Genomic DNA, 27,602 nt, shown 5'->3' with positions numbered 1-27,602 from the left:
ACCCACCGCCTGTCTACACAGCCTTTCCCCCCTTTTGGTCCATGGTGGAACTCTTTTTTTTTTTTTTTTTTTTTTTTTGGTGGTGGTACTGGAGGAGGAACCCAGAGGCTTTCTACCTCCGGGCTATACTCCCAGACCTCTTTTTTTTAATATTTTATTTGGAAACAGGGTCTCACTAAGTTGCTGGGAGCCTCACTAAGTAGCTGAGGCTGGCTTCGAACCTGTGCGATCCTCCTGTCTCAGCCTCCCCAGCGCGGGGATTACAAGCGCGCGCCACCACGCCCGGCTTGCAGTGAGATTTTAAAACATAAATTAAAAATGTTCAGTTCCCCAAACAGTATCTATCAGTTGCAATCTGGAGGAAACAAAAGGTCCGTCGGGGCCTCTGTTTTGAAGAGCGTTGTAAAGGGCCCTAAGGACGAGCTTGAGAACTGGGGCTGGACGCAGGGCCTGAACGAGGCCCTCACCCCGGGGCCTTCTTCCCGCGGCCCAGCGATTACGGCGCGCTTCCCCCGCGGAGAGGCGGGGCCATTCCGCGTCCCAGGTCGCCATGGAAACCGCCCGCCTTCCGCGCCTCCGATTGGAGCGGGCGGGCAGTGGGCGGGCCGACGTGCGCGGTGACGTCACCGGCACCGCCCCGACGCGCTGGAGACTGCGCGGCGGCTCCGGAGGCCCGGCGGGGTCCGCGCCTCGGCGTCCGGCGTCCGGCGGCGCTCCCGCCCGCCGCGGCCATGGACCTGGTCCTGAACCGAGTGGACTACTCGCAGGTGACGCGGCGGGGAACCAGGGCGCCCGGGCCCGCCGCACCCCACGGCCCCCGATCCGCAAAGCGGTCCCAGCCCGGAGCTAGCGCGTCTGAGTACTTAATCCTCGCGGAGCTGCGGGATAGGGGCCGCGGGCGGGACTCGGTCCCGAAGACCCCGGGCCTGCGCGGTGGCCAAACGTTAAGGAGTTGCGATTTGAATCCTAGGTGCCCCTTTTCCTCTGGTGTGTGTGTGTGGATACTGGGGACTGAGCCCAGGGACCTTCCCCCCGAGCCACACCCCCGTTCTTTTTATAACTTGTTTTGAAACAGGTGCTCACTAGGTTGCATAGGCTGGCCTCGAACCCGCGATCCTCCTGTTTCAGACTCCCAAGCTCTGTGTTTACAGGCATGCACCATCGCTGTGCCTTTTGCTGCACCACACTGCCTATTAGGGTTCAATCAGCCCTGGGATGATCGTTCCCCATCTTTTCAGCCACCCTGTTTTATCTCTTGATAACAAGTGTTTCCCTGGTCAGTTTCCCTGGGTTTGTTGGGCTTTCTACCTTAATAGCACATCCAACCGGTTACCATATCTTGTTACTTTTCTCCCTAAATATTACCTTTCTAATCTGTCCTGTCACCACTTAAAAATGCAAATCTAAGTAGGTTACTCTAAGCGTGTGTGTGTGTGTGTGTGTGTGTGTGTGTGTGGCACTAGGGGTGGAACCCAGAGGCTGTCTACCTCAGGGCTACACTCCCAGACCTATTTTATACTATATTTGGAAACAGGGTCTCACTAAGTTGCTGAGAACCTCACAGAGTAGCTGAGGCTGGCTTCGAACCTGTGCGATCCTCCTGTCTTAGCCTCCCAAGCGCTGGGATTACAAGTGTTTGCTACTTTAACACTAGCGGGGCGTGGTGGCCCACAATTGTAATCCTAGCATTTGGGAGGCTGAAACAGGAGGATCACAGTTGAGGACAGCCTCAGCTACATAGGCCCTTTTTCAGTGAGACCTTGTTTCAAAATAAAGAATAAAAAATAGCACTAGGGGTATGTATAGCTTGGAGGTAGAATGCCCCTGGATTCTATCCCCGGTACTGCAAAAATAAATAAATAAATAAATAAATAATAAATAAATAAAAAAACTTGAACACTAATGTAGCATACTAATGATGCTAATTCAGCATTCCTCAAAATGTAGAATAAAATCATATATCTATACTCAGAAGAATAGTTTTATCAGTCCAGTTTGAAAAAAGGCTTAACTATGATGTCATCTGCTGGTCCTTTTAATCTCTGATATAACTTCAAGTTATAGCATGTCAGAAAGCATTCACTCGGTGTCTGGTGTGTTTCTGTAGGTGGGAGTGACCTCCCAGAAGACCATGAAGCTACTCCCTGCTTCCAAACACAGAGCTACACAAAAGGTACTGAGTAGATACCGGCTCTGCCACCGTCTCTTGCTTTCGGAGGAAAGTGTGTTTCCTCTTTATTGATAAGGTAGTCTTACAAGAATGCTAATGTTCACTATAATGCACCAATAAAAGTATTAAAAAAATTAAAATGCTAGTGTTAAATGGAAATGAATTTCTTTTAATTTGAACAGAAGTTGGAATACCAGGGAATGTTTATAGATGGAATTGTATTGGACATTAAAAATATTACGTACGGCAAGTAAATAGCATAAGCAAACTTGTTAAAAAGCCATACTCCATTTTTCTGGTAATAATTTCCACTGCGTATAGCAGATTGTGTATATGGACAAAGAAATATAAAATAAAAGAACGTAGATAAAATCCTTTCTTTAAACTTTCTCATATTTTTAAGAGTCAGTAAGTATTCTGATATTGAGCTTTGTATTTAACTTAACTATTGATTTTTAATAGAAATTTTGACCCAGTGATTTCCCCGAAACAATTATAATTTCTCAGAAAACTAGTTGAGTATTTTAATAGCTGTGAAATAAATACATTATCCTGTTATATCAATATTTTATCAAGATAAGTAAATAGATTTCTGAATGTCATTTGTTATAATCAGTCTAGTAGATCAGTGTTTTCTAAATGTCTTGTTCTTAGAACTCTTATAATGCCAGGTGTGGTGGTACATGCTTGTAATCCCAGTACTTTGGGAGGCTGGGAGAGGAGGATTTGGGGTTCAAGGTCAGCCTCAGCTACTTTGTGAGGCTCTGCAACTTAGTGAGACCTATTTCAAAATAAATAATAATAAAAAAATAGGGCTACGTGTTCAGAGATAAAATGCCCCTCGATTCAATCCCTAGTACCACAAAAAATGAACCCCTTTACACATTTAAATTATTAGAGATCCTGAAGAACTTTTACTTATGTAGTTATATCTATAAATACTAAAATTAGAGCTAAGAAATGTTTACAATATTTTATTATAAAAATAATAATAAACTCGTTATGTGTTTACATAGATAACAAATTTTTACTAAAAGTAACTTTTTTTTTTTTTTTTTTGGTGGTACTGGGGGTGGAACCCAGAAGCTTTCTACCCTCTGGCTACACTCCCAGACCTATTTTATATTTTATTTGGAAACAGGGTCTCACTAAGTTGCTGAGAGCCTCACTAAGTAGCTGAGGCTGGCTTCGAACCTGTTGCTATCCTCCTGTGTCAGCCTCCCCAGTGCGGGGACTACAAGCGTGTGCCACGGCGCCCAGCTTTAAAAAGTAACCTTTTCAGAACAAAAAGATTAGGGAGACTAGTGGCACTATACTTTTGCAGGTTCTTTAATGCCCAGCATGAGCCAAGGCAGTCGGATTCTCATGTCTGTTTTCTGCATTTAAGCCCGTGTGCTGTGTTATCTCGGTCGAAGTCTGTGAAGCAAATCCAGCTTTATCCAGATACATAAGCTAAAAATAGGGAAAGGTATTTAAGTAGCTTTTCCGGGTAATTGTGACTCTTCACATTCGGCCCTATGCTTAAGCTCGATGTGGTTTCTTAAGCAGTGCGTGGGGTCTGAAACTGTATTGATGGTACTCTTCGGTCTTCTCAATCTCTTACAGGTGGTCGTAGGAGACCACGATGGGGTAGTTATGTGCTTTGGCATGAAGAAAGGAGAGGTAGTGGTAAGTGTAACTTTTAACGGGGAAAACTATTTTCTAAAAGATGAATGCACTACTTACTGAACACCGCTAGGTGAAATGTTTCCCAAACACTGACATGAGAAAAATGGGTCACGAGGAGAGAGCAGTCCGCCCTCGGTGTTTGTGGATTTCACAGCCAAGGATCAAACATATTTGGGAAAAAATTATATCTGCACTGAACACAAGTAAACCTTTTTCTTGTTACTTCTTCAGTAATTGCCATGGTTTCGACATGGTATTCAGTATGATAAAGTAGTGCCGGCTCAGAGTATGGGAAGACGTGCAAACACCACGCTGTTATTTATTTATTATTTATTTATTTGTTGCAATACTGGAGATTGAACCCAGAGATATTCTACGTCTGAACCACACCCCCAGCCCTATTTTTTATTCTTTATTTTGAAACAGGGTCTCACTAAGTTGCGGAGGGCCTCACTAAGTAGCCGAGGCTGGCCGCAAACCTGTGATCCTCCTGTCTCAGCCTCCCAAGTACTGGGATGACAAGCGTGCACCACCACGCCCGGCCTCCACCACACTATTTAAATGAGGGATGTGGATTTTAGTATCTTCCGGGGGTCCTGGACCCCCTCGCGGGAAGACCCAGGCCAGGGAGCCTTGTGGATGTCTGCAGGGAGGCCACAGGGCAGTGCAGACCACCGGCCAAGTGGTCTAAGACACCACCCGTAGCAGCTGTGTGCCGTGCTAGTACACGTTTATTGTCCGTGACCAGGAGTCCGGCTCAGGGTTTCCACCTAGGTGTCAGCCTGGCTCGCGTGGTGGTGGGTGGTCCTCAGTCCTTGCCATGTTGCTCTGAGGTCCCTCCTGGATTGCTGTCTGTAAGCGCAGCTCTTCTCGGCTCCTGAGGCTCCCACAGCCCCTTGCATCTGGATCCTCTCAGTCCCTGCTCAGTGCTGACCTGACTCTTCAAAGCTCGCAGGAAGGTCTGTCCACTGCAGTAAGGCAGGGCCTTACACAGCCAAATGGAGTCCTCCGAGTGATGGCCATCACCTTGGCCACTGAGGGCATCCTGATCAAGGAAGTGGCTACCATGGCATCGCCGCATGCAGGAGTCAAAGCTTAGTCACAAGTTGGGTCTGAGTTGTGCGCTTGGTGTGTATTGCACAGACTAAGGCGTTTACAACAGAGGCGAAGCGTTGAGCACGTGTTTGCATTATTCGTAGGCTACTCCAGGAGTGTTCACTCTCTCCTTACACAGTCATGCCTTTATTAGGAGAGGGAGAGAGTGGTGCGAAAAGGAAATAGAAAATGAGCAGGAAAAAGGAATGATAAGAATGTTGTTTAGGTTAAATAGAGGTATGGCTAAGGTGTTATCTCTTAACATTTTTAGCAAATTATGTGGTCCTTTGCTACTGAAATTTATAAATGCCAGGCATGGTGTCACATGCTTATAATCTCACTACTTGGGAGGCTGAGACAGGAGTATTGCAGGTTCAAGGCCAGCATCGGCTACTTAGTGAGCCCCTCTGCAACTTAGTGAGACCCTGTTTCAAAATAAAGAATAAATAATAGGGCTGAACTATAGATTGGAGGTAGAATGCCCCTGGGTTCGATCCTCAGTACTTCCAAAAAATAAAATAAAAGATAAAATTTATAAACATTTGTAAAAATTCAGGAGAGATGATTTTCAAAAGATGATTAGCCGGGTGTGGTGGCACACGCTTATAATCCCGGCATTGGGAAGGCTGAGACTGGAGGATTGTGGTTCGCGGACAGCCTCAGCTACTTAGTGAGGCCCTCCACAACTTAGTGAGATCCTGTTTCCAAATAAAGAATAAAAAATAGGGCAGGGGGTGTGGCTCGGAGGTCAGATGCCCCTGGGTTCCATCTCCAGACCCGGAAAGAAAGAAAAAAAGATGATTAAGCTATAAAAACATGTCTGTTGACCCTAATGAAAGAATTTGCCAAGAGGCCTTTGCTGTAGAAGCCCTCCTTCTCAACCAGATGGTGTCCTGTGGCTGGGAATTGGGTTTAAAGCAGATTGTTTTTCAGCCATTGTGGGACTGGGCTCGAAAGTCTACATTTTAATAAATCTAGGGAGCCCTACTTTGCATTGCAAGAGTTTAGACTTTAGTAATGCCATTAAAATATGTGTGAGGGTAAATATTCCAATGTTTAAGGATATTTAGCAAAGGAACAGGAGAGCCTCTAAAACAAATACGTCTCGTCTAAACTGTTTCTATATATTGTAAATATAATACTTTGTAAGTTCAAAACTAGCTTTCTGTGTGGTAAAGGAAAAAATGATTACAGTAAAATAACTTCCATACTTCTTTTTAATGACTTTTGCAGACAGTGTTCAAGACTCTGCCAGGCCAGAAGATTGCAAGGCTGGAACTAGGAGGGGTTCTTAACACACCTCAGGAGGATATTTTCGTTGCTGCAGGGTCTGAGATTAGAGGCTTCACCAAGCGAGGACAACAGTTTCTCTCCTTTGAAACAAACCTCACCGAAAGCATTAAAGCTCTGTATGTTTATGCTTCTTGTTTTTAAAGTCCCTATTCTCTATATTATGGCTAGATGTAGAGTGTCTGATTAATATCATATCTTAGTAAGTTTGAAAATAAAATTGGCTAAAATTTTCTGTTAGTCAGAAACCAAATTTGACCTAGAATCAATGCAAAACTCATTGGCTCTTGACATGTTATCTTTTAAAGAAGTTTACACACACACACACACACACACACACACACCACACACTTATCTAATTGATACTTAGTAATCATACATTGTTTTGAGGTATTGAGAGACATTTCAACAATGTATAGAACATGTAATGATCACATCAGAATAACTAGTGTTATCCATTACCTTAGACATTTATCATTTCTTTGTGCTGGAAACATTCAAAATCCTCTGTTGGTTATTCTAAAATGTATAATGGATTGTTGTCAACTGTAATACACATTCATATTTCGGTGCCTGACGCAGTTATGATTCATGATCAATATGTAGGAAAAAAGTGAACCCACCCTAGGTACTCAGTTCCTGTTCTGTAGCCCTTCTTGGTCCTTCTGGTCTTGCTGTAGCGGCAGATTAAAGGCTGGCCGTCAGAGTTGGCGACTACAGCCGGGTCTGACTTCAGGTGAATCAGGTGAGGCCAAGTGAAAACTGCCCCTTACTGGCTTGCTGAGTTGTGAGGTTTTGTGATTAAGGTTTTAGGTTTTGAGGCATGGGGAGCTGCAAAGGCTCGTAAAGTTCATCCAATCCAGTTTCTTAAACCTCCTGGAAAGCCGGGCGTGGTGGCGCACGCTTGTAATCCCCGCGCTTGGGAGGCGGAGACAGGAGGATCGCGCAGGTTCGAAGCCAGCCGCGCTGGCGTAAGAGACCCTGTTTCAAAAATATAAAATAGGTCTGGGAGTGTAGCCCAGAGGAAGAAGGGCTTCCAGGAACCCCAGTACCACCAAAAAAAAAAAAAAAAAAGCCGGGCGTGGTGGTGCACGCTTGTAATCCCCGCGCTTGGGAGGCAGAGACAGGAGGATCGCGCAGGTTCGAAGCTAGCTGCGCGCGCTGGCTTAGGAGACCCTGTTTCCAAATAAAAATGTAAAAATAGGTCTGGGAGTGTAGCCCGGAGATAGAAGGGCTTCCAGGAACCCCAGTACCACCAAAAAAAAAAAAAAAAAAAACCTCCTGGAAGAGCCCTTGGGAGCTCGGCTGGTCTCCTGCCTCATGGCTGCTGAATCAGGATAAGCAGGAATGGGGGGTGTTTGTTTTAAAGTTCTTCCTTTGCATCTGATGCAGCCAAGTTGAACGAGTCGCCAGACTCCTGGGTTTGGGAACTTCTGGTTCATTGCGGGTACATAGTTGTCCTTTATAATGCCTGTCACGCACAGCATAAAACTCTGGCCTGGTGAATTTAATTTCAGGTGGCTTAGCAAGTCCAGAACACTTTTGAAACGCTCTTGTAGACAGACATGGACAGTGATAATTGTAAAATCTTAAAGTACTACTCAGATTCCTCTGTGTCCAGAGAGGTGCGTTGCGTGTAGAGGGGTGAGGAGGAGAACGGTTTTCCCAGCAATGGTCTTTTTGGTCAGTTTCTTAAATGTTTTTATTGAGGTGACAGAGATGGGAGGGAAAGTCTTGTCACTTAGTTTTTGCAAATTAGCTATTATTTTATCAACTGTTTGTAACGCTTCATAGGGAAACAGTGGTTGTAACTTGAAAATGGCAGCAAGGAAACTGACGGCCTAGGAAGTGCCTGCCACTCCCCGCATGCCCCCTGGTCCGTGCTCCGTCCTTGCCCCATCCGTGGCGGCCACTGCTTGGCAGCACCGTGGCCAGTAAATATACTCACCATGCACCTGGCTCAGAGAGCAGGAGTGCAGATCCCAAAAAAGATGCAGACTGCATGGGGTTGCTAAAGATGGGATTTGTCTACACACCGAGTCACGAAGTAAGACCACTCGGTTGCTGAAGAAGTGAGGGCCGGCGGAGGACAGGCTCTCCACGGAGTAGCTTTAGTTTTGAAAATGTTTAGATGGACTGACAAGGGGAGTAGTCGATGGAGCCTTCAGGTAAAGCTGCCCTCTGGATGATCATGTGGAAGCTCCACAAGCAGGCTTAGTGTCCCTTTTCTCAAGTGCTGGGAACCAGAAGTGCCAGTGCTTTTCAGATTTAGGAGTATTTGCAAAGCATCCCTAATCTGAAAACCCCAAATCTGAAGTGCTCCAGAATCCGAGCATTGTTAGTTCTCAAAAAATTTTGGACTTTCTGATTAGGATTGCTTGACCTGTGTTACACTGCTATATATGAATATACTAATAGTATTTGTAATTCTTGTGAAAAATTTTCAGCTCCACCAAGAAAAAAATGGATGTAACATAAGTTATTAGAATATCATTGTGATTATTACGTACATTTTGTTAGAACCCTTTGAACTTATTTTCATTAACTTTTTCAAGATAAAGTTGTAATGGAAATGTTTCCCACTGCCCATCCTGTGAAGTAGACTGCCTGTGAATAGGCTTTCTCAGAAACCGAGTGTGGCTCGTGTTAACAGCAGAGCTAGAGAGTTTTTGTCTGCTCTACTACTGCTAGTTCTTCTTTTTTTTTTGGTGGTACTAGGGATGGAACCCAGAGGCTTTCTACCTCCGAGCTATACTCCCAGACCTCTTTTTTTTTTAATATATTTTATTTGGAAACAGGGTCTCACTAGGTTGCTGAAAACCTCACTAAGTAGCCGAGGCTGGCTTCGAACCTGTGTGACCCTCCTGTCTCAGCCTCCCAAGCGCGGGGATTATAAGCGTTCCCACCACGACTGGCTACTATTGTTAGTCCTGTGCATCAGGCAGGTTGGCACCTCATCACTCACCTGTAAAAGGGGAAATAATGCTCCCTGGATGTAGGTTTATGAAGATTAAGTGACTTACTGTCTGTAAATCACTTAGGCCAGTGTGTGGCACCTAATACACTCAAAACCGTTCCTTTTTGACGTTGTCTTCAGCTGCACACAAATGATTACTTTTATTTTCAGCTTTTCTAAGCTTAGCTTTTATAGAGGAGCCTGAAGTCCCCAAATCTTCACTTTCATCTTTAAGGGGGGAAGAAAACTGCCAAAAAGTCTAGAAGTTGGCTGGGCATGGCGCACATCTGTTGTCCTGTCTTGGTATGACCCTGGAGGCTGGCAAGTCCTACGGAGCCTCAGCAGCAAAGCGGGGCTCTGGCAACCTCTGGAGACCCTGTTTCCATACAGACAGTGAAAGGGTACAGATGTGACTCAAGGTGGAGCCTCTTGAGTTCCGACTCCAGAACCACGCACATAAAGGCAAGAAATTAAGTGGGGGAAAATGTGTTCTCTAAGTCCATGATAAAACAACAGAAAACAGTTTAAATAAACCATTTTGTTTACACCTCTTAAAAAATTCAATTACCCATGCCTACCTTTTATTTATTTTATTTTATTTTTTTGGTGGTACCGGGGTTCCTGGAAACCATTCTACCTCCGGGCTACACTCCCAGACCTATTTTATAGTTTTTATTTGGAAACAGGGTCTCTTAAGCCAGCGTGATCCTCCTGTGTCCGCCTCCCAAGCGCGGGGATTACAAGTGTGCGCCACCACGCCCGGCCATGTCTACCTTTTAAATGGTACTGGGGTTCCTGGAAGCCCTCCTACCTCCGGGCTACACTCCCAGACCTATTTTTTTTACTTTTTTTTTTTTTTTGAAACAGGGTCTCCTAAGCCAGCGTGCAGCTGGCTTCGAACCTGCGCAATCCTCCTGTCTCTGCCTCCCAAGGGCAGGGATTACAAGCGTGTACCACCACGCCCAGCTATGTGTCTACCTTTTAAATGATGGATGTCTTCAATGTCTCTTGAACGTTCTCAGGCACATATCCGGCTCTGACCTCTTCTTCAGCACGAGTTACATCTATAATCATTACTGTGACTGCAAAGACCAACACTACTACCTCTCTGGGGACAAGATCAATGATGTCCTCTGCCTCCCAGTGGACAGATCGCCTCGCATCACCCCCGTGCTGGCCTGCCAGGACAGAGTGCTCCGAGTCCTACAGGTCGCATTTTTATAACTTTCTGTGAATTACGAAAATGAGCGATTACAAGCATTATTATAAATTAGTGACTCCTACTGAAAGTGTCCTCCCGAAAGGTGTATTTGGGAACTTATTTTAACTTAAGTGATAGTTTAATTTTTTTCACATATGTTTAGATCTTTTGCAAGTTTTTAGAGAGCAAATATGGAGGAAAAAGGATACTTTCCCCCTTTGCATCCGCAGTGTGTGAGCAGTACAGTCCAGACTGGCTGAGACGGAAAGCCTTTGCCAGCACTGTCCCCCTTTCTTTGTCCATTATCCTCTTTCTCCCCCCCCCAAAAAAAAGGAAGAAATTGTGTTGGGGAGAGGGAATACGTGTTTTTAGTTTATCCAATATTTACGACAGTCCGTGGATCATAGTAAGCTCCCAGCAGTTTGCCTGGATAAGCGAGGGAGCGATAGAGGGAAGAGGGAAAGTCATTTGGCATCGTTCTAGTTCCAGAAGAGCACCTGAGCGGCCCAGAGCTGCACAGGTCATGTTCTTGGTGGTCGTGAGCGGCCCGAGCGCTGCACAGGTCATGTTCTTGGTGGTCGTGTGCGGCCCCCGACCTGCGCAGGCCATGTTCTTGGTGGTCGTGTACGGCCGCTGGTCTTGGTGGTCGTGTGCGGCCCCAGCGCTGCGCAGGTCATGTTCTTGGTGGTCGTGTGCGGCCCCAGCGCTGCGCAGGTCATGTTCTTGGTGGTCGTGTGCGGCCCCAGCGCTGCGCAGGTCATGTTCTTGGTGGTCGTGTGCGGCCCCAGAGCTGCGCAGGCCATGTTCTTGGTGGTCGTGTACGGCCCCAGCGCTGCGCAGGTCATGTTCTTGGTGGTCGTGTGCGGCCCCCGAGCTGCGCAGGTCATGTTCTCGGTGGTCGTGTGCGGCCCGAGCGCTGCGCAGGCCATGTTCTTGGTGGTCGTGTACGGCCGCCGGTCTTGGTGGTCGTGTACGGCCCCAGCGCTGCGCAGGCCATGTTCTTGGTGGTCGTGTGCGGCCCGAGCGCTGCGCAGGCCATGTTCTTGGTGGTCGTGTGCGGCCCCCGAGCTGCACAGGTCATGTTCTTGGTGGTCGTGTGTGGCCCCCGAGCTGCGCAGGCCATGTTCTCGGTGGTCGTGTGCGGCCCGAGCGCTGCACAGGTCATGTTCTCGGTGGTTGTGTACGGCCGCCAGTCTTGGTGGTCGTGTGCGGCCCAAGCGCTGCGCAGGCCATGTTCTTGGTGGTGGTTACTGCGGCGTCTTCTGGAGAGCGGCTGTTAGTAAGTTGTTTGCTCGCGAGCGCTGTCCAGAACCCTTTGAGGTTTAGCATCTAATGGCGGGTGGATTAGGCTGACAGTAGCTGGGACAGTTTACTAAAAGTTTGGCCATAAATTCCGAGGCCAGATGTCTGTTTCTTGGCATCCGCTCTTCTGTAGATGGAAAAGACTCCAGTGACTCTGGCCCTCCCCCCAAGGAAAGTAATGTTCAAGGTCCGTTCTAGGGTATATGCCTATTAACTTCTCCCCCCACCTCGCTTTCAGATATGAGTTGTTGGGGCAGGCTTTTAACGGGCTGGCTGGCATTTGGCTGAACTCTAGGGTCTGCTTTGTTTAACAAGAAGGAGTCCATATTCTTACTGTCCCTAAGGGTTTGCAGGAAGGAAGGACTTGGACCCCTGTCCCCAGCCTCCAGGGCAGCGTCCCCTCTATAGGCCGCCGCTCCTTACACTTTGAGTAGGTTCTTTGTGTTCACGTAGTTGTGGACAGACGTCTAAACTTTAAAGTGATAACTACGATAAGGCCTATGGCTCTTTTATATGTTCTAAATATACATGAAAATATTTGTAAGGAAAATGGTATGCCATGTTTCCTATTAACTTGGCAAGTTTCATTTTCATTGAATTCTATCTATAACTGGCAAAAATGGCAAAAGCCCTTCAGCTGTTCTCTGGTCTAAATGGCAGGCGATTTGGCCTCTGACTAGAGTGGCTTTGGGGAGACCTAAAGACAGGCAGAAACTTCCTTAGGAAAGAACTTTGGATTTGCTTAAATGTCGGAATGTCCTTGAAGTCAAACCCTCATGTAGGGCTAGAGAGGACAGGAAAAATAACTGCTGCCAGAGAGTTCTGAAAGGAAAATTTACCAATGTAGGTTTTTAGGCAAATAGTATATTTAAAGTGAAAAGTAGCCAGGCTTGGTGGCACAGCCCTTTAAGCCCAGTGCTTGGGAGGCTGCGACAGGAAGACCACAAGTTCAAGACCAGCCTCAACAACCTAGCAAGACTATTTCAATATAAAAAAATAAAATGGGGCTGGTGGTGTGTCTTAGAGATGGAATGTCCTTGGGTTCAGTTTCCAGTAACTAACACGTGCATGTGCGCGCACACACACACTCACACGCAGACACAAACACAACGTATTGAAATTGGAGAATATTTTACATATTTCCTCCATGGTCTTTACATTGTATATATGCATATTACTTTCAATTGTGTTAATGTATGCAAAATTTCTAATATATCCAGGTTGACCCTCATGATTAGATTTTTCATTAGTTTTATTCTAGAGCTTGTTAAGTACTGTATTGACTCTTGGTGCTATCCACGAATGCCTGTGTTCAGTTTGTGTTGTTTCCATTTTTGATCACTGGCTCTCCTCCAGGGGTCCAATGTGACGTATGAAGTTGAAGTGCCCGGCCCACCCACCGTCTTGGCACTGCACAACGGAAACGGCGGTAATCAGGATTTCAGCTTCACGTCCCTTCCATGTTCTTCAGATACAGTCAGTGAATGTGGGAAACTGTAGATCATGAACTGGAATTCAGACAGTTGTCTTCTGATAATTTGTTAGTAACTCACAATAGTGAGTTATTGTGGGTTCCAGTTTTCAGTTTCTTCTTCAAATTAGATGATGGTCTTATCTCTTGTGATTATAAAATTCTGTGGATATATACCTATATCTGTCTATCCATATATAATCATATCTATCCACATATAATCATCCTCCCCAATTAAGTTTTCTGTCTGCTTACATATTAAAATGATAGATTTCTGTGAATAATACTTTAACCTTAAAGAGGTCTCAGTACATTAAAAAACTCTAAATATGTTCACGGTTACTGCAACCAGGTGATTCTGGAGAAGACCTGATCTTCGGAACGGCAGATGGAAAGCTCGGGCTCACTCAGATCACCACGTCCAAACCTGTGCACAAGTGGGAGCTTCGGAACGACAAGAAGAGGGGAGGTGGGCTCTGGAGGCCAGCCTCTGACCTGAGCGAGTGTCAGGATGCTGAGTGCTGTGTGTGGTTGTAGTGTAGGGAGACTTGGCACTTCAGAGCCACCTCTGGCCCGCGTGTTACGTGTTGATTATCATCAGGTCTGTCACACTGTAGCCATCATTTTTTTTCCCACAAGAAAAGCAGTATCTCTTTTAGTGACCTCCCCACCTCTTTTATAGCAATTTTTTTTTAAAGTAAGAAATGCTAATAGTAATTTGGGATAGATAGGCTCATGTCTATCATTCTATGCCAGAATCCATTCTTAATTGTCTGGGGTAGGAAGTTAATTGGAACCTGGGAGTACTTGGTACTCTACAAAGAAGTCCCTTGGGTCAGGGAATGTCCCTATTTCCTAAGGAATTTATACCTTTCTAGGGTGTCTGTACCTGACTTGGTAGGCAGTGAGGTGGCTGCTCATACGTACAGGATGTCTATTCGTGTCCTCATTATTTCCTTAAATACTTGTTAGGACTCAGTATGCGTGAATGAATATGTAAGATAGCCTCCCCTAGTCGCCTTACCAACTCAGGTGTAAGAGGAGAGTAGGAGGAGGGCTGCTTGTGGACTGAGCGTCAGAGAGTGCCTTAGAACAGGTGAAATTCGAACTGAGATCTGATAAGAAACATTGATGGAGATGCGAAGATTTGGGGAAAATTAATGTTCCAAAAGGGGAAAAAAGTAGAGCGGCCTTGTGGCAGAGGTGGTCGTGATTGCCTGGCTGCGCGGCCGAGTGCGCGGTGGCAGCGAAGCCGGAGGTCAGGAGGGCTGGGCGGCGCTGCGGGTGAGCATGGGAAGTTGGCTGAGGCGCTCCGGGGGCTGTGGCGCCATCGCTCACTGAAACAAGTGCACTGCGCGGAGAAAGAATGAGGGATAGGCCGAAGGTGGGAGCGTGGAGCCACGCGAGGGTTGTTGCTAGCGTGCTTTCTCCTAGTCTGGGCTAGCCTCGTCAGGCTTACTAGCTGGTGGGGAAGACGGGCACGATTTCAGTACATACTGTGGAGGTGGAGCCTATAGAATTTGCCAGTGGGTTTGCTATGGGGCTGAGAACAAAGGAATGAGACCGAAGCACTGGGCTGCGGAGGCGGGGCAGGGGCCTGAAGCCTCTTGTTTGGAGTGGCCTTGCTGAAGCGGGCAGAGGCTGCAGGCCTCTGAGAGGGAAGGCCTGGGGGCCGGCCGGGGGTGGCCGGGGGAGGCGCCTGCTCGCCCTCCCAGGGGCCTCTCGGCTACTGAGGCTATTTTTACTCTTCATTCCTTTTGGTAATACTTGGCTACAGCTCTTAGTTTTCCTACTGACGTGTCTCACTTCTTTTTAAAGGTATCTTGTGTATCGACAGCTTTGATATTGTGGGTGACGGGGTTAAAGATTTGCTCATTGGGAGAGATGATGGGACGGTGGAAGTGTATGGCTTCGACAGTGCAAACGAGCCCGTTCTGCGCTTTGACCAGGTGAGCGCAGGTGAAGACTTCAGTGCTCACGGCTTGTCGTGTCACTACGGAGAGGGCTGCGTTTCCTACGGAAGATTGCTGTGCTGCCAAAGTTCTGGCTGCTCTGCACAATTGGCTTATTTCTAAACTGAATAATGAATTACTATTTCATTATGCTTTAAAATATACATTTCAAGCTGGGCATGGTGACTCACGCTTGTAATCCTTGCGCTTGGGAGGCTGAGACAGGAGGATCATACAGGTTGGAAGCCAGCCTCAGCTACTGAGTGAGGCTCTCAGCAACTTAGACCCTGTTTCCAAATAGAGTATAAAATAGGTCTGGGAGTATAGCCCGGAGGTAGAAAAACCCCTGGGTTCCACCCCCAGTACCACAAAAATAAAAACCAAGAAAAATAAAATATTATAAATTTCTAAAGATTTAAATACTTTGCCTGAGTTCGGAGAGTGCGCATAAAACATTGTAGAAGTGAAGTTACATTTCTGTGTTTGGGTATTGTGAGTGAGATTATTGTTTTAAAGTTACAAGAGTTCAAGAATCAACTGCATCTTGTTGGGACGATATCACAAGTAACCTTACGCAGAGAGAGATAAGTGCAGGTTTACTTGTAGGTCTATAAGGAAAGAGGAATCCCAAGTCATGTCAGCTCACAGTCAAGCTTGTCCATGCCAGGCAGAGAGCCACAAAGAGAATAATCCTGCAGAAATTGAATCCTTTGTATTCTTTTTCTAATTAAGTTTAATTTTAAGTGATACATTAAAAACAAAAATTATACATATTATTGGAGAGCCATGTGATATTTGGGAACCTATATATTGTGTAATGTTCAAATCAGGTTGGGCATTTATCTCTTCAGATATTTATCGTTTCTGTGAAAGCATTAAATATCTTCTAGCTTTCTTCTTCTTCTTTTTTTTCTTTTTATTGGGGGCAGTACTAGGGATGGAACCCAGGGGCGTTCTACCTCTGAGCTATACCCGCAACCCTATTTTGTATTCTTTAGTTTGAAACAGGGTATGAGGGTCTCACCAAGTAGCTGAGGCTGTCCGTGAACCGTGATCCTCCTGTCTCAGCCTCCCAACTGCTGGGATTACAAGCATGCGCTGCCACGCCCTGGCTTCTTCTAGCTTTTTGAAGTATGCAGTACAAATTGTTGTCTGTAGTCACCGACCGTGCAGTGGCACACCAGGACTTTTTTTTTGGGCTGTGCCTTGGGTGCCAGAACTTCTTCCTTGTATTTAATTCTGTCTTAGTGGCCATTGCAGCCTTTCCTGCCCCTTCTCCCTCTACTCTCCCCAGGCCCTGGTCACCACCACGCTGCTCGTAACTCTATGACTAGCAGGGCCACTTGGTCTTATATTTCTGTACCTGTGTTCTTTTGTTTCACATGATTTCTAATTCCATCCGCATGGTCTTGAATGTAGGACCCCTTCTTGTTTACAGCTGAGTAGTATCTTTTGTTTATGTGGAATCTTTGATTTTTATGAACTGGTGTATTAATTGACTTTTTGTGTGTGCAGTGAAATCCCTGGGGCAGGATCCTTTATAGAGAACGTAGGTTTTGTTTGGCTGGCGGGCCTGGAGGGCTGGGCCTCTCAGGGGCCTCCTTGCCGGTGGCCACTCCTTTCTAGGCCTAGAGTCTCTTCTTCGGCCTCTCCTCCAAGCGTCCGTAGTGACGGGCATCTGCCCGCCCTCCAGGTCTGCCTCTAAGAAGCCTTCTCTGTCACCCTCCTGCTTTGTAACAACAGAGGTGTTGCTTTCACAAACAGGAGGAGTGGAACCATGTGGATCACAGGTTCAAGGCCAGCCTCAGCAGCTTAGGCCTTCAGCAACATAGCTAGACTGTATTTGAAAATAAAAAATAAAATAAGGCTGGGGGCATAGCTCAGTAGTAGAATGGCCCCTGGGTTCAATCCTCAGTGCCCCCCTCAAAAGGTGATATTATTTCCAAACTTCCAGAAATTACATTCTTTGTAACTATAAAGTTGTGATGGAAAATCTAGAAGTTAATTTAAAAATGTACAGGAGGCTGCCTCATTTAGTTCATCTAAATTCCCCTTGGAGAAAACACAGACAAGGTCTCTGCTAGTCATTTTTCCTATGTAATTTTAAAACCACTTCCTTTCAGCCGGGCGTGGTGGCGCACGCTTGTAATCCCCGCGCTTGGGAGGCGGAGACAGGAGGATCGTGCAGGTTCGAAGCCAGCCGTGCTGGTGTAAGAGACCCTGTTTCAAAAATATAAAATAGGTCTGGGAGTGTAGCCCGGAGGAAGAAGGGCTTCCAGGAACCCCAGTACCACCAAAAAATAAATAAATAAATAAATAAAAAATAAAATAAATAAAACCACTTCCTTTCTTTAAGCAGATAGATCATTTTGCCTGTTAGATGATCACGGGGTCAGCTGAGCGGTACACACAAATGTACTAGAGTCAAGTGAATCATTTCCAAATTTAAAATCCCTGGAATTCTCTGGCATTTGTTCAGTATTTTGTTTTTCTGATGTCAATGCCTGCACATAACATTCATTCAGTAACTACATGTCAAATGTCTGGAGACAGAAAAATAGCATCTTATTTGAACATGCTGGTGAGGCCTTCAGTGAGTGAGTCTGTGTTGGTCTCCAACCTATTCTAGACTCTGTCTGAGAGCGTCACGTCCATCCAGGGCGGGTGCGTGGGGAAGTATGGCTATGAGGAGATCGTGGTGGCCACGTATTCAGGTAACGGGGCGAAGAAGCGGGGTGCAGAGGGTGGGGGTGCGGCTCAGCATTGCCCAGGCCTTGAGAAAAGCAAAAACAAAAAGAAGGTGCGTACGATAGCTCACATTTGAATGCCACTTTCCAAGAGTGCCTGGCACTTCTCTAATATCCAGGAGGGTTGAATGACACATGCTATTCCTTGGTGTAAAGAGAAGTATTTAATAAAATTTAGTTTATATGTTTAAGTAGGCAACGCTTGCCCTTTTGCAATAATTACTATGAAAGTCATTTTTGAAAAGTAGTTCTTATTTGTGACTCTTTGAATTTGCTAGAATGTGCTTATTCTATTCTTGAAAAAACTATTATGAATTGAAAGATTCCTTTAATTAATTATTGTATTTCTAGAAAAACACAATCTCACCACAATATCACCACGTGCTTAAGTATGTTTTTTAGGGTTTGAATTTTTTCCAGCTTGGATTTATTTTGTTTCTTTGGAAGCGGTTCTAGGGTGAAGTCAGGTTGACGTTGGTAGACGAGGGGCACGTGGATTAGGGTTTCTGCACACAGCGTACAGAGCGTGTTCCTTTTAGTACTGCGGCCCCAATGACACGGTTGTAACTCATCTCTGCAGGCTGGATCACAGGTCTGACGACTGAGCCCACTCACAAGGAAAGGGGGCCAGGGGAAGAGCTGAAGGTCAACCAGGAGATGAAGAATAAGATTTCTTCTTTACGGTAACCGGGTTGCTTGGTTTCGTCTTGTGCAGTGTGGCACTGCCTCTCTGTACTGCAGGCGCGTTCTGTTTTATTGCAAGGAGTGGTACAGATATCTTTTGAAGTTCATGGGTTTGAGAAGCAAGTACTGGTGAATTCTCCAGAGCTAACAGAAAACCTTTCTATCCATTATTCTGGTGGTGTTTCTTTCCAGAGTTGCATTTTCTCACTTGCTTAGTGAAAGACGGCCATAGTGTGCACGTTTTTCAGACATTAGGAAGAAGCCCAGGCAGACGTGCTGGACGTTTCTGTTCCCGGGAGTCTGTAACTTCCATGCAGTTTTCTCAGTGTGGCGGATGGTGCTGACCTCGGAGGCGGCCCGGCGCCCGCTCAGTGACCGGTCCTGTGAGGAGGGACCCAGACTTAGATGAGGCCGCTTCCCACAGTGAGGAGGTGGGCGCTAGGAGATTTTCCTGACACAGCCCGCCTCAGCCCTGCTGACCTCTGAGGGAATAAGGGCAAGTCTGGTTTTTTGGTGGGAGTTGGAGGCCACAGGAACCTGGAAGCAGCAGATGCCACAAGGAGTTGTGGCTCATGCCGGGCCGCCGGCGCCGCCGGAGGGCGAGCCCTGGGGTGCGCAGACAGTGAGCCAGCTCCACTCGGGATGTTCAGCCAGCGAGATGCCAAGCGGTATTAATGGCTGCCATGGTCTCGGGACGTGCTCTTACTCACACCTAGTCTCCTGATTCCACCAGACACTTGCTGCCTAGAAGCAAACATGTAGTGCTTAGTAGTTAATATTTCTTGGGCAAAAGCAGCTTTTCCTTTGTTCACTGCACAGATCACTTGTAAGCTTCTTCCAGACTCGGGGGTCGCCAAGCCTCAGGCTGCGCTACCCGGCTTCTGCTTCCCCTTCCACACGTCCTTCCCTTCCCCGCCATTGCTTCAGCAGCCCAGCCCGGCAGAGGCCTTTCAGCCTTGGGCAGAGTGGAGCCGCCGGCCGCCAGGGAGCTGTGCTCCCAGGGCCAAGGGCTGTGCTCTGCTGCGTGTGTGTGTGTGTGTGTGTGTGTGTGTGTGTGTGTGTGTGTGTTACTGAGGATGGAACCCAGGGGCATTCTGCCTCCCAGCTACACCCCCAGCCCTGCTTTTTTTTACTTTGAAACAGGGTCCCAATAAGTTATGGAGGCCTTACTAAGTAGCTGAGGCTGTCCGCGAACCGCGATCCTCCTGTCTCAGCCTCCCGAGTGCTGGGATTACAAGCGTGCCCCCACGCCCAGCTTCTCTTGTCACTGCCCTCCTGTCTTACTAAGATACACGCTGGCTGGCTCTCCACGCCGTGTTCTTCTCATTGAGCCTTCTCATTGTGTGTTGTGACATTTCAGGTTCTCTTCTCATCAGTACTGATGCATCTTTTACCATATTTTATGTGTTCCAGTTGATTATCTGTAACCCACCTTGGTACTTACACTTCATTACTTTTGATACTGTGGGATCAAATAGATGTTCTAACTTTTGGATCAGGGATTAATAATGTGGAATCAATTTAGCCAGTGATAGAAGCAAAAATTTTGCTCCTACTGGTGTTATACTTCTAGCTCAGCCAGTAAAAAAACCCGTTTTGCAAAAGTAAATGTCTCAGGTTTCTGCATACATCGTAAGGACCTCATATGCTTAGAGATGACAGAGTTGTGTATATTTTCCTCTAGGAGCGAGTTGGAGCTTCTGCAGTACAAGGTGTTGCAGGAAAGAGAGAACTATCAACAGTCTTCTCAGTCGAGCACAGCAAAATCAGCAGCACCTTCATTTAGTATAAACGACAAGTTCACCTTAAATAAGGACGATGCCAGCTACAGCCTTGTCTTAGAGGTGCAGACCCCAATAGATAACGTCCTAATACAGGTGAGCAGAGTGTCCGATCTCTTAGTTTATTATTGCGTCTGTTTTCCACACCATATACACTATTATTATTGATAGGAATTCTGATTAGGATGGCTCAATAGTAACATTTTAGTACTGATTAAAATAGGAAGATTATAATTTTAAGGAGATGTTACGAGATGTCATTTTATGATCTGATAATCCAAACTAGAAAAGTGGGTGATTGTAAAACATTTATACTTTATTAAATTTATTTTCTAGAAGCATATTTGATTGAATACAAATGAAGAGAATTCATACTCAGATTTAAAGAGGAACATGCACTAGAACCAAGGAGAGCTCTCAGAGAGACCTTTCGTGCCTGTCTCTGGGTTTTTCATCTGAGCCTCTTTCCTTTGCTTGTCTGTAGAGCGATGTCCCAATAGATCTGCTTGATGTGGATAAGAATTCCGCCGTCGTCAGCTTCAGCAGCTGTGACTCTGAGGTGAGCATGTCAGTTCTTCCCGTTTCCACTCCGGTCGTGCCGTCTTGAGTCGTGGCTGCGAGGAGGCGGCCCGCCGCTCTGCGGTGGTTCTTGGCAGCCCTCTCTCAGACCTGCCTCTGGCCTCTCTCCCTGTCCTCGGGCAATCCAGAAAGCCTGCCAGCTCCTCCCGCATCACCTCGGTTTCTTTCATTATCTGAAAAACTTATTAGAAAAACTTAATGCCTAGGTTTGTTTGTGGGAATGAAGGAGAACGTGTTTGCAAAGCACATCGTACAGGTGATGGGTATTCAGGAAATAGTAAAAATTGGGAGTGATTTTTGTGTGTGTGGCTAAAAACACGAACTCATTCTTTTCAACTTTGAACTCTTCTCAGTCAAATGACAACTTCCTTCTTGCCACTTACCGGTGCCAGGCAAATACCACGAGGCTGGAGCTCAAGGTAAAGACGCTAGAAGGTACCTTTACTTGAAAGCTCAAATTCTTTTTTTCACCACTGGTGCCCCTACAACATGTGACGGCATTCCTTTGCACTGGAGTCCTTTGTGAAAGGAACCATTTTGGAGTAATGCCTTCTGAGTGACAGCCGGAAGCCTCTGGGGCTCACACCTGGGATCCAGTACTTGAGATACTGAGACAGGAGGATCGCATGTTTGAGGACAGCCTCAGCATGTAGTGAGATTCTCAGCAACCTAGTGAGACGCCGTTTAGAAAAGAAGAAAAAAGCAGATTTTAAGCATTGTAAATTTTGTAAAATATATTTATGATTGTTTTTTGGGGGGGGCGTGGTACTAGCGATTGAACCCAGTAGCATTCTCCCTCTGGGCTATACCCCTGGCCCTTTTTATTTTTGAAACAGGGTCTCACTACTTGCCGAGGCTGGCCTTGGACCTGTGATCCTCCTGTTTCAGCCGCCCAGGTACTGGGATTGTAGGTTGTGGCACTGTGCTCGGCTTATAAACTGTGTTTACACCTAGCGTTACAGGCAGGAAAGGACACTGTGCAAGTGTGTATGTCCTGTCTTAGAATGCATCGACCAGTAAGTATAGGCAGGTCACCTGAAAATACGTGGCAGGGAGGACTTCAGAGTGACAGTCGGAAGCCGTGCTTGGGGCACACACCTGTGGTCCCAGGTGTGTGAGATTGATTATTTTTGCTATTGACTTCTCAAAACGGCTTTTAATTTTCCTTTACTGTAGTTGTAAAGAATATTTAGGAGGATACCTTTAAATCCCTCAAAACAGTACAGAAGAGATGAAGGCTAAAGGCTTGGGACTCGGGCGGAACCTCGGGAGCTGTGTTGGTATCGCCAGTTCTCTCGTTCCCTCTCTCCCCTGGCCTGTCAGGTCCGCTCCATCGAAGGCCAGTACGGCACACTTCAGGCCTACGTGACTCCAAGGATCCAGCCCAAAACCTGTCAGGTCCGCCAGTACCACATCAAACCTCTGTCCCTCCATCAGAGGACCCACTGTATCGATCACGGCAGGTCAGACAGCAGAGAGCGCTGTGTCTCCATGTTACCACACTGTTTTGTAGTGTAAATTTTGGTAGCTATTTCTATATTGCCCTCGCATCATGCCAAGTGCTTGCGCTTTTGATGTGGATGCTCAAGAAAATTACATGTTTTTAAAAACATTTGTTCCGTTACTGTTGCAAACATCTGTTCATAAATGTGCATGTATGCGTCTTTACCATAGTCCACATACGTACATTCATGCATCTGCTATTACAGACCCATGAATACGCTGACACTCACAGGCCAGTTCAGTTTTGCCGAAGTTCACTCCTGGGTAGTTTTTTGCCTGCCTGAAGTTCCTGAAAAGCCGCCAGCAGGAGAAAGTGTGACGTTTTACTTTCAGAACACCTTCCTGGACACACAGCTGGAGAGCGCCTACAGGTATTACTGGCCACACCTGCTGCCGTGTGTGGGAGGGAGGTTGAGTGTGGCTCAGGTGTTGAAGGCAGGAGTGGTTTCCAAATACGATGATTAGAAACCTACACTGTTCAAGAGACTCTGTGGAATGCCACATACAATAATGAGTCTGGAGAAGCGATTGTAAGAATGAGTGTACAAAGATCAGTACCTTCCTGAATTCCCAACAAGAACAACCACCAGTAGGAAATGTTCCTAAAAGATCCTATCAGAGTAGCATAACAATACGATGTCCACGTAAGATCTGTGGGACTGTTCTTAGAAATATGTAGACCGTACATGAAGAAACCTGCAAAGCTGTACTACTAGAAAAGACCTGGTTAAATGGGGTAATATGTGCCATAGTGACCAATGTAAAGACATCGTACAGATGACGGTCCTTCCCAAGCTCTTTTGAGTATCCTGATTCCAGTAAAAATTCCAGTTGAATTTCTTTGTGCAAAATATGAAGCTTCAAGGCTGGAGCACCGCATGTTTTTGAAGCTTTCACGTTACTGCACGGAGCCACTATATTCTCTACCCTTGTGGGACCCTCGCTGCCGCCCGCCCCTCACTCGTCCCCACGTCCCATGGCTGCCGCCCTTCCCCATTTCTCAGTGGCTGTGACCTCCCCTCCTTCCTGCCTGAGCCGGTCTCTACCTCTGCTCTTGGAGTGGGCCGGGTCCTGAGGCCTCAGCGTGCTCACGCTCCCTCACATCCCGGGCCGTGATTGTGGAGGTGCCGTTAGGTTCATCGGCAAGGGAGAGCTCTCGGAGTTCAGCTTCTTGCTTCCTGGTTAAGACTTGACCATGCCAAGTCCTGGAAGTAGCCGTGGACACACAGCACAGCGCGTGGGCCAGGGACTCCTCAGAGGTCGAGTTTGTGTTAGCACCCGCTCTGGCGGGCGCCGCTGCAGGGCCCGCGCGGCAGCCACAGCGGACCGTTCAGCAGACCCTTGGCACATTGCCTCCTTTTACAATAGCAGACCTTGCTCGTGTGTGTGTGTGTGTGTGTGTGTGTGTGTGTGTGTGTGTGTGTGGTACTGAGGACTTAACCCAGGGGCGTTCTACCTACGAGCTACACCCCCAGCCCTGTTTTTTATTACTGATTTTGAAGCAGTCTCACTAAGTAGCTGAGGCTGGCCGCGAACCTGTGATCCTCCGTCTCAGCCTCCCAAGTACTGGGATTACAAGTGTGCAGCACCACGCCCGGCTAAACCTTTGCTCTTTACCATTCTGTGCCTTAACTGTTCTCTCCTCAAACCAACTCTTAGGTATTATCAGTTCATAAACTTGTGGTCATCACAAAAAGAAAGGAAGCACAAGCCAGCCGGCGCGTGCGGGCGGAGGGCTGTGTCTGCGGGCCTGCGTGTGCGGGCGGAGGGCTGTGTCTGCAGGCCAGCGTGGCTCCGCAGGGCCTCGGTCCCCCTCGCCCCTTCCCGCCGCACTCTGCCTTTGTTTTCTCCTGGCTTCCTGTGCGGTGGCATGGCGGCCACAGTGGCTCCTAGCTTACGGCCTGACAGCTCTCAGTGACCGGAGCCTCCCCCCACCCCCAGTAAAGTCCCAGGGACCACCCCAGTCCTGCGCCACTGGCTGTGGTGACATCTGGAGGTGGGCCGAGGCTGCTGCCCCTGAGCCACCGAGAGGGCAGAGCGGAGGGGCCGTGGCCGCGCAGTGGCCTGCGTGCGGGTCCTCAGGTGTGATGCCAGGACGAGGATGAGCGCATGGCCGCAGGAAACACGCTTACCTGGGTGCGAGTAAGCACGGCGAAACGCACCTCACACTTGAGATGCTAGTACTGAAGGGGATGACAAGGGAAAATGATGTAAATGATATGAGTTGTCATGTAGCTTTAAGAGGCGTGTGTCCTGCAGGTTAGTGTCATGAGTGTGCCCAAAAGCTGGGTGCCTGTTGTGTGAGTACGCCTGACGTATCATGATACACAGTGAACCTAAACAGTACGTCTTACAGTCTGGTCATGGGACTCTTGCCTTCTAAAGCTTTGCTTTTAAAAAATATATTAATTTTTACAGAAAAGGAGAAGGAGTTTTTAAATCTGACAACATTTCTACAATATCCATCCTAAAAGATGTGCTTTCTAAAGAAGCTACAAAAAGGAAAATTAACCTCAACATATCATACGGTAAGAAAAAAGCCCAGCGTGATTGAGTTTCTGTAGTTGGTGTTAAGCAGTGCTTCTGATGAGAGTGACTCGCCTGTGCCCCCAGACATCAGTGACGTCTCGGTCAAGCACACCCTGATGCTGATCCACCCGAAGCTGGAGCACCAGTTGCTTCTGGCCAAGAAAGTGCAGTTAATCGACGCCTTAAAGGTGCGTATCTGTGTCAGACTCACGAGCATAGTGGGGTTATTTGGGGGTACTGGGGATTGAACCCAGGGCATTCTGCCTCTGGGCTACACTCCAGCTCTGTTATTGTTTAGTTATTTAATTAGTTCGTTAGTGGTACTGGGGATTGAACCCAGGGCATTCTGCCTCTGGGCTACACTCCCAGCCCAATTTAATTTTTTTATTTTGAAACAGGGTCTTGCTAAATTGCCAATGCTGATCTCCAACCTGCCGCCCTCCTGTCTCAGCCTCCTAAGTGCTAGGATTACAAGCATGTGCCACCACACCTGGCTTTATTTATTTTGAAACAGGGTCTCACTCTCGGGTAGTGAGGAGAGTCTCACTGTCTGTGGAGGCTGGCCTTCACAAGATCGAACCTGCGGTCTTCCTGTCTCAGCCTCTCCATGTACTGGGATTACAGGCGTGCGCCACCACACTCGGCTTGTGATCATTATTCCAAGTAGTGGGATTTATTTCTAAAATTATGCTTTAATGTGTTGCTGCTTTGAATTTTAAACATTAAGGTGCTTCTGTCTTTACATTTTCAATAAGGAATTGCAAGTTCATGAGGGGAATACGGACTTCCTGATCCCGGAGTATCGCTGCATTCTGGAGGAGGCCGACCACCTGCAGGAAGAGTACAAACGGCAGCCTGCACACCTGGAGAGGCTCTATGGTCAGTGGTGGTGCTGGGACGCCGGCGCGCCTGCTCGCTCCCCACGTGCAAGGGCCCGTGACGGAGCTTAGCCGGCGGGCAGGAAAAGGCTCCGGCAGCCGGGAGCCAGAGACCCACCTATGGCGTGGCGCGTCTGTGTTGTGTCACGTTAGATTTAAAATCTAATGTTTTTACTTGATAAAACGCTGGTAAAAACTCGGAAGCTGTGAAGAGCTTCTATATTAATGTGTGTGAAGAGACATGTTAAACTAACACAGTGCTTCTCAGGTTGCGTCGCTCCTGTGAGATATAAAAATGTAGCATTATTGTCGTGAGGCGAGATTGAATACGGAATATCTGTGTTCTGAGCCATTTTAAAGCTCGTTCTGCTTTGATGGTGAAAAGTTGTGTTTCACACATTGGATTGAAAGCGGAATTGCAGGGCGAGGGGGGCGGGGGCGGAGCTGGAGAGGGCGGGTCTGGTGGGCCCCAGGTGTCACCCACGCAGGCCTCGCGGCTCGGCAGGGCCGATGCGCTGCCTTTGTTTCCATGTTCTTTAAAATATGGGACTACATAATTTTTTGTCACATGCCCGGTTAGTGGAAAGCCTGCATAAGAACCTTCTCGCTCCCAATGCCTTCCGCAGTCACGGACTCCGCGCTGGCCCTGCAGCTTGCTGCTGAATTCTTATCACAGGCCAGAGACTTCCTCACAGATGGTGACCAGAGTATCTGAAGTCTCAGTGCTCCCCGTGGCAGGCCCGGGGCCTCTTTCTTTCATACATTAAGAATTTAAGGGATCGGTGGTACAGACCCATCATTTCTAGTGGTGATTTGAAAAGCCAGACAGCTTTGAAGACCAAAGCCTTTTCATAAATTGCTTGCCCGCAAAGCCTGACTTAATCTGAATAAGTTAATGACAAACCAGGCCTGAACTGACATGAGGTAAACTCTCATCTTTTCTCTTCTTCTTGGTGTAAATGTTTATCTGTGTACTCTGTTACAGAAATACCTCTGTGTGTTAGCTGATGCTGCCAGCCCAGTCCCCTGGGGTAGTACCATACACCCCTCAGTATACTCCTTTTATTTTTCACCTAAAATATGAAAAATTCTGAAATACATCTTGCATCAAGAGTTTTGGATAAATGGCTGGCAGCTTAAATTGTTCCTGTCTTATATCTGGGGAAATTAAAAGGTGAAAGGGTATGCCCAGATCCTTGGACCCAAGAGTCGTGGCTTTCAGGTTACATGACAAGAGCAGTGGACATGCAGGTGGAATATTCTGAGAAAAGCTGTTCAGAAAAGAAACTGCTCAGTAAGAAAAGTCAGCCCTTGTGATGGCTCACGTGCCAACAGCGACGCAGAGCTGGCCGGCACCGGGGTGCGCGGCATAGGACTTAGAGCTAATATTAGTTCTGTCTTGAAATTTGTCTTAAAATGCCTCCAACTAACTATTTTAAGGCATCAGCACTTTTCAGCGTGTGTGGTAGATCACCAAGCGGCTTCTTGCTTATGAGATACCGTGTGAGTAAAGGAAGGAATGAGTCACAGAAGCGGCTGTTTTCTCTCCAGGCATGATCACTGACCTTTTCATAGACAAGTTCAAGTTCAAGGGCACCAACGTGAAGAGCAGAGTGCCGCTCCTCCTGGAGATCCTGGACAGCTACGACCAAAGTGCGCTCATCGCTTTCTTTGACGCAGCCTGAGCCGCAGACGAGGTGAGGCCCAGCGTGGTCTGCTTAGCACGAAGAGCTAGGGCAGGATCGCAGGGTGGCTTTAACAGCTAACTGAGACATGCCGACTGTAAGTAAGACTCG

At 47.1% G+C, this 27,602-nt stretch overlaps 1 protein-coding gene across 1 annotated transcript; it reads left to right on the top strand.

Moving 5' to 3' along the window:
- Window positions 1-731: 731 nt before the first annotated feature.
- BBS7 (Bardet-Biedl syndrome 7) lies at window positions 732-27,491 on the top strand (the record flags this gene model as incomplete). The annotated part of the gene is made up of 19 exons (XM_080697985.1): window positions 732-767; window positions 2,108-2,173; window positions 3,776-3,838; window positions 6,167-6,342; window positions 10,202-10,388; window positions 13,039-13,111; window positions 13,506-13,622; window positions 14,972-15,102; window positions 17,735-17,819; window positions 18,433-18,535; window positions 20,221-20,413; window positions 20,802-20,876; window positions 21,250-21,315; window positions 22,220-22,359; window positions 22,606-22,770; window positions 24,818-24,927; window positions 25,013-25,116; window positions 25,684-25,807; window positions 27,358-27,491. The coding sequence occupies 19 exons, from the start codon at window positions 732-734 to the stop codon at window positions 27,489-27,491; spliced, it is 2,148 nt and encodes a 715-aa protein (XP_080554111.1).
- Between the last annotated feature and the right edge of the window lie 111 nt (window positions 27,492-27,602).

The sequence above is a fragment of the Muscardinus avellanarius genome, assembly GCF_963383645.1.
Source record: "Muscardinus avellanarius genome assembly, chromosome: 6".
Classification (NCBI taxonomy): domain Eukaryota; kingdom Metazoa; phylum Chordata; class Mammalia; order Rodentia; family Gliridae; genus Muscardinus; species Muscardinus avellanarius.
The sequence above is the reverse complement of the archived record's forward strand: the minus strand, read 5'-3'. Positions and strand labels throughout refer to the sequence as shown.